This window comes from Dicentrarchus labrax, unplaced genomic scaffold, assembly GCF_905237075.1.
Source record: "Dicentrarchus labrax unplaced genomic scaffold, dlabrax2021, whole genome shotgun sequence".
NCBI lineage: Eukaryota > Metazoa > Chordata > Actinopteri > Moronidae > Dicentrarchus > Dicentrarchus labrax.
Window position 1 is genome coordinate 18,118,191 of NW_026136720.1, and position 7,319 is coordinate 18,125,509.

A 7,319-nucleotide genomic window follows, 5' to 3' on the forward strand; every position below is an offset into this window, starting at 1 on the left:
ACTCAACATAATAAAAGTTAAAATGCTGTCTTCTAATTTCACCGATACCAAAGCACTGGGAAATTCTGCTGTTTAAAAACCAGGCCAATGACATTCAAATCATTTTAGTGGCATTATTGCGCAGCCTTTGCAGATGAACACAGTAAAGCTGCTATGACGCAATTCCCAGTAATTTACCCCTTAATCTGTGACAGTTTAATTGAAAAATCTTATGCACAGTCAAGCACATCAGCTTAATAATCACAGGAAATAAAAATAATTGTGCAGTGTATGCAAGCGTCATCTTTATTTTTATTCTGTGGAACTGCATTCAGCTTTCACAGAAACAAGACATTTTCCTTTTTTAAACCATTTCTGTTATTACCGATAAAGACAGCTACTGCTCACTTTGCAAACAGTCAAAAGAGAGACAAGACAAGGAAATGTAAAGGGAAAAAAAAACCTTAGAACATGATAAGATAGTCAGGTTGACGGAACTGAGGTACACCATCCATGACTACATTGTCCTCTCTTATGCACTTATTTGCTCCTCTGCAACACTGTGGGAGGAAAAAAAAAAGTTGGGTTCATTATTGGCCAAACGCAGATTAAAGCCAGACTGTTAATGTTCTTGGTAGTGATTTTTAATCTTCTGGTTGGTCTCTCAGTCACATAAAAAGTGCTAAATAAATCCTTGTCTTGGAAATGTTTCTTCTTTTCATAACAAAACCACACCAGCCTAAAAACAAGCGGATTAGTTGGTATCTCTAGTGTCATCTTTATAATATATTTATACATCAAGTTTTCAATCCAAATTACTTTGATTAGATGCGTCTTAAGTACAGACCCTGTCTGGAACCTGGTTAACCTTTTTGTTACGAATAAAGACTGATGACAGATCAGTTTACATACATCTGAGAGTCTCTTAGGGAGGGCGGGGGGTCGCAGCCCAGATATGCCCCGTTGATGAAACAGTACTGCAGCAGAGCCCTGAAGCATGGATCCTGGAAAGAAATTAAGTCATAGTCTGGACGTATAACATGCTGTGATCAACAAAAATACATTTTTATAAAACCTAGGATCAATTCAAGGGTTTTGTCACTTACCCTAATGAGAATGTGGGGGTTTCCAACAATTAAGAGCAGGGCTTTGGGACGAGTGACAGCCACGTTGAAGCGCTTTGGGTTGGACAGAAAGCCGAGCGCACTCTGCAAATCATCGCTCTCTACTGACTCATTTGAGCGCACCTACATTATAAGAAAATGAAAATAATTGAGAAATTGCCAAAAAAGGGAATAAACTGTTATGACTGATATTTGGGCTCCACAGACTATGGTTTGATTTTTAATGTCTTTTTTGTAGTGAAAGTGTTTAGTTTGGACCATCTGATTTTGTATAAAGACAGTGAGAGGAAAAGATCTCAGTCAAGGGTTCATTATTGGTGCACAGATGGCAGGAGCTTCAGTCATAAAGACAGTTCCCCTGGCTAGTCTTTCATATAGGAACAGTGACTAAAGGGACATCTGCATGTAGATCTATGGGAAAGACATCAGTGAATAGGGTAAAAAAAAATGCAGCTGACAGCACACAATCTGATGCTTGGGCATTATTGGATATGTAAGGAAAAACACAAATGAGGCAGAGCAACTCTTCCTCATGTGACTGAGAATGTCAATGCAGGATGTGATCAGACTCAGCAAGAAAAGTCAATTGACAATTATATGGAGAGGGATATTATTATAATAGAGTTGCAGTACATAAACCCAGTGATTTAAGCAAAATAAATATTTTTTATTTTTTATTTTGACAAGACAAGGCCCCCACATTAAGCCCTTAATGTCTGCTAAACAAATAACACAATATGTAAAATTATTACCTTTAGCAGCACTCCACACATAACCATTGCTTCTGCTCTTTAATGCAGCCATCAAGTTGTAGAGCACTTTATTTTAATACTTGAGACGGATAGCATGTAAGGAAAAAAGATCATTTTGAACAGCTTTTCCTATGCTTTTCTAATGTCAGTGCTCACTGATTTGCATACAGCTTAAAAGGTCGTCTCGGTTGCAGTGAGGGAGAGATCACCTTAAGCCATATAAAAAAGGTAGATAGGGAAATATTTAGCCAGGAACATAAACTCACTACAAAAATATTGTATATTTGAAGTGAAAAAGCATTAAAAAGGGAAGAAGAAGATCAAACAAAGTATTTACATATTTACAAGATCAAATACACTATTTACATATTTACAAGCTATAGGAACATCTTAATCCGGAGAGAAAGAGAGAGAGAAGTGTCTCTTTGTTCAAACCTTCCTACATCATCACACCTATTACTGCCTTTGAGCACAGAAAGGGAGAAAAAACGTGCGTCATGTATGAGAATGAATTACAATACATTTGAACATATTTTTCGCATTTTCCCTGAAGTCTCTAAATCTGACGCTAGTCACTTTACATAAATTAACCGCTGCGGCGAAAACCCTAAACCCCATTTTGAATACAGGTAGTGCGTTTAGGGTGCAGCAGTGGGGGCCCGCAGGGACGACCTCACAGGGTCAATTTCATGTACCCAAGCTTCCATCTCTGTATCTGGCTGCAGTCTATGCTTTTCTTTGGTTTGTGTCTGTTTGTTTGATAGAGAGCGCAGAGAGAAAGACAGACAGTGAAGAAAAGAAAGCGAGTGCCAGTAGGGAGAGTAAACCCAGTAAATGAGAGATATAAAATGTTACATTCTAAAGCGTAAACCTTGACAAACAGGGCCTTCAGGCTCTCTAGACTGTGGGGCTGGGTCAATTTAAGAGCATATTTATATTTTGCGTTTCATCTGCCCTAATTGATGGAAAAATTGTAGCGACAGGAGTGCTTCAATCCCTGTAAACCCTTCATTACAAAGATGAACGCACATTTCAGTTCAGTGGCGCAAAAACCAAAGGTCTACAGAGATGTGGAAAGATGTGATCTGGTCAGATGAGTCATCCTTCACCACATTCTCGCAAGTGGGCGAGTGCATGTGTGGCGTACACCAAGAGAACGGTACAGGCCTGAGCGTTCAACCCCTACAGGGGATCCTGTGGCTCTGTTAAGCGGTCGTGGGCATTTTGCTGGCATGGGTCCACTTGTCCCTTTAGGAGGTAAAGGTCATGGCAAATCAATACAAAGTTATTCTGAGTGATCATTAAACACTTATATCCTGATAGGAGCCAATGCCCCCATCCACAGGGCATGGTGGGTCACTGTATGGTTTGATGAGTATAAAATAATATGAATCATATGCTATGGCCTTCGCAATAACCACGTCTCCAATTGAACACCCATGGGAGATTTTGGACTGATATGTCAACAGGACTCTCCACCACCATCATCTACATCAAAACACCAAAAGAGGAAATATCTTGTGGAAGAATAGTATTACATCCCTCCAGTAGTTCCACAGACTAGAATGAATGCCAAGGCGCTATGAAGCTGTTCTGGTGACAAATAGTGGCCCAACACCTTATTAAGACACATTATGTTGGCTTTCCCGTTTTCACCCATCTGTACATCTATATCATGGAAGACATCATCGTAAAAATGCAATAGTACTGCAGTATTGTATATACACCACACATCATAGTGCACTGCCCAGTCTTAATGACTGACAAATTGTGCAAGTAACCAAAGCAATAACTGGTGCATACTGATCAATACCAACCATGATAACAAGGTGGTCTTGCAAGCTTAAGAAAGAAAATGGCTGGTGAGGTTAAGGTGCAAAAAAGCTATTTGTAGCCTTTGGTCCATAGAGTGAAAAGGGGCAAATGGTATGCTGCAGGTCCATTCTGAATATAAAGTCTATCAAGACTCATCTTTCCAGCTAAGATATTAGTTGCCACCCTGCATAAAAACAATCTGTTGATATAATAAATAGGATCCATTTTGTTTTGTCTTTCATACGTTATGTAGGAATTCATTTAAATCTATTTATATCTCTGTAAAAGTGAATGTGAACATCTTGCTTACAAGATACAAGGTCAAAGGACAGCAGTGAATGCTGACTTATCTGTCTTTACCTCCAGTCACCAGTCCTACTTAACATCTTCTGTAAGATTTGAAGAGGAAAAACTAAACAAAAATATATAACAAAAGATACACTAGGATGCTCTAGAAGTAATTTCATTAATCAAACCCTACAAACACAAACAGGATGCAAGCAGTGATTAATCCAAATGACGCATACAGAAAAATCTAAAAAGAAAATCTGACTGCTACATACATTTGACTAATATTAATACAAACATAGATCTTTTCAGGGTTGCACCGCCTTCTGTATTATTGATATTACTGGGATCTTTGCCTGCCCTAAATTTATCAGGATCACCAAATCAGGGGCCACAACTGGCCACATCCAGCCTGCTAAAGCTTCCAATTTGGCCCATAGAATGGCCACTGATGAAAGTATTTCAATATGTACAGTATTACAACTGAGTGTCTGTGGCAAAATTCCCATAAAATGCTATATTAGGTTCCTACTAAAACAATTATTATTAGGAGTCACAGAATAAACAGTGGGTATATTCATACTCATTGACTCATTTTCAGTCTTTTTAGGTCATTTTCATGCCGTGTGGAGCATAAAATCAGATCCCTGCCTATCAGTACTGCATTCTGCAATTATGTTTTTATTATATTATCCATTAATGATTTTAACTATCATTCATCAGTGAACTGCCTTTTTGTGGAGCCAGTTTGAGAGCATTTTCTACTTAAGTATCTAAGTTATCATTAAGGATTTAACTGGTATATAAACTTCTGGTCTGTTCACATTGATACAGGCTAATAAAAATGTAATAATTTTGTAAGAAAGGATTAAACAATTTAATTTCTTAAAGTCCAGCCGCCACAGTGTCTGCCCTTGGACAAATTTAGCTAAAGACCCCTGACCTACATAGATCAAAATGGGCAGGATAGTTCAACAGCTCACCCAACAGAACTACATTAACTGACCACATGGTGGTGCTAAAAAACAAAATCTTAATTTTGATCAGTAACTGTAGAAAAATTCCTTGGATCACAACATATTTTTCTGTAAAGGCCAAAGCGGGATGTCCCACCACTCTCAATTTTGTAAAAAAAAAAAAAGTGTTCACAACCTTCAGTTGATCCAGTCTTCTCCACATTTGGTGTGTCTGGACTGAGCCAAAAAAAGTTATTTAGATGGAATTTTGATACACTTTACTAAACTGTGCTGTATTGCTGTACAGAATTTGAATTAAATTAAGATAAATAAACAACTATGGACCTCCCACTGAGAAGAAAAAACATTCTTATGTTTCTTACTTCTGTTATCCAAATTCTGGTTCTGCCTACCGTAGATATGATGATGACCAGGAACTCTTGTCCTTGGAACTCCTCCACAGAACCCACTTTGATGTCAGACAAGCCCACCTTACCCAGCAGCACTCGAATCTTTTCACACTGGAGAGTAATAAGAAAACATAACTGGGTGACAACACGCAAAGCCAGAAAATTTTGTCACAATTTGAGCTACCTTGTAATTGAATGCGAAATGACACTAATTTAGCTTCTTCCCCCAGTCCACTAAGATGGAAAAAAAGGAGATCACTCATGACTTGAGATGTGACTTACTTGTTTCTTGTAGGGGGCAATAATGCCAATGTCAGAGGCATCCAAGGGGTTGTAGAGTGTCTTGGCCAGCTGACAGCAGTAGAGCATTACCTGTACAGCTTCCACTGGGTTGAACCATGATGGGTTGTTACCTTCCCTCATTTCTGTGCCCTAGGGCAGAGCAAAGTCTCTGGAATAAATATGGGTTCTCAATATCCCGGTGACTTGAAGTGACAGAAGTGTAATAAGGATTAGATTTTTCAGACGTACCTAATAAACTCAGTGTAGGGTTACAGTATACAAAATAGGTCTCATTCCAGAGTAGATTAGACACATATTTCTTACAATAGACCTTTTTCATCACAGCAGGCATTTTGACATGAAATAGTAGTTTACAGGTGTTACCAATGATATCAAATACCTTACTATTACATGTCACAATGCCTGCTGTGAAAAGGTCTTTTTCTTCAGAAGTCTAAAGAAAACTCACCCTGACACCATGGAGGAGGAGTGGGAAGCCTTTTTTGGGCAGGGTTTTCCACTGGCAGAGAGAGTCTACTACAGCCCGGGGGGCTTTAAAAGACAGTTCGCCCTGGTAGAAGAGCTTGGAGGGCAGCGTGAGCAAGGCCTCATGAGAACGGTAGTTATAGATCAGCTTAGTCACCTACAGTAAAGAGAGCAGCTTTATAATCATTATGCATACAATACATGGAAATATTACATTCCTTCACGATGAGTTATTTGTGCCAATCTTGTTACATTGGCAAATAACTAGTATCAACAATAGCACTGAAAAGAACAGATATTAATTAAATAGTTAAATATGCTACACATAGCATTAGCTGCCAGCTAGCATAGTATTTTGCTTGTGTTCATGATACCTGCTTCCAAAAAAACAGCGTTACTATTTTTATTGGTAAAAAAAGTTTTTTTTTGCAGTGCACCAACCAGCCTAGGGTTGTATCCCCAGTCCTGTCTGGAATACAGTGGGTTGGTCATCAGCCTCTCCAACAAAGATACCCCCAGGCCAAAGGCAGCAGCCAGCCTGGACTTCACTACTGGACCCAACTGACAGGGGTCTCCAGCCAACACTATCTAAGCAGGCGAGGGGAAAAAAGTAATAATGAATCAATACACCTCAGGCAAGTTCTCAATAGTTAATTAAGCTAATTGTTTTGTTTTAATCAAATTTTCCTTTATTATCTTTTTAAAACAAATTCTTTAACTGCTTAACCACGCGTACAAAATTATGACAAATCGGTTAAGCTGCAAATTGGTATGAATTTGAGAGTAAGAACATGAACATAAAATAAGAGTGTTATTGCTTACCAATAACTGAAGTACATAGTCAGTGTGCTTGCGTTTGTACTGACCTGTCCATCTCGCTCTGATACAAGACTCAAGGGGATTAAGGACTCTGGTTCTGTAGCCTGGCCGGCTTCATCCAGAAACACGTGGGTAAAATGTCCCACTCTGAAGAAAAATAAATCCACAGTTAGTGAACTGATTTCCAAATAGCATATAGAAGTGAGGACAAAAGCAGCTCATTCAACTACATTTAAACTACAGCCCAGGCCTTACTGAAGTCCTATATTATGGAACATGCCAGCACTGGAGCAGGTGCTGACGACAATCCTGTGAAAAGAGGCATGACGGATGTCCTCTCCTGCCCTCGAGTACTGTCTCAGTACTTCTGGAATGGACTAAGAAAAAAAACAGTCACATCAACATTGC

The 7,319-nt window shown here is 39.0% G+C and overlaps 1 protein-coding gene across 2 annotated transcripts in view; it reads right to left on the bottom strand.

Moving 5' to 3' along the window:
* Window positions 1-273: 273 nt before the first annotated feature.
* mov10l1 (Mov10 like RISC complex RNA helicase 1) overlaps window positions 274-7,319 on the bottom strand; it is a 19,395-nt gene continuing 12,349 nt past the window's right edge. For both annotated transcript variants that reach the window (XM_051382400.1, XM_051382401.1), the window contains exons 19-27: window positions 7,167-7,288; window positions 6,959-7,058; window positions 6,534-6,680; window positions 6,076-6,249; window positions 5,607-5,756; window positions 5,328-5,435; window positions 1,086-1,226; window positions 892-983; window positions 274-539 (exon numbers count right to left, since the gene is read on the bottom strand). In XM_051382400.1, the coding sequence (XP_051238360.1) occupies window positions 512-539; window positions 892-983; window positions 1,086-1,226; window positions 5,328-5,435; window positions 5,607-5,756; window positions 6,076-6,249; window positions 6,534-6,680; window positions 6,959-7,058; window positions 7,167-7,288 (1,062 nt within the window). In that variant the 3' untranslated portion in view covers window positions 274-511. The remainder of the gene's footprint in view (window positions 540-891; window positions 984-1,085; window positions 1,227-5,327; window positions 5,436-5,606; window positions 5,757-6,075; window positions 6,250-6,533; window positions 6,681-6,958; window positions 7,059-7,166; window positions 7,289-7,319) is intronic.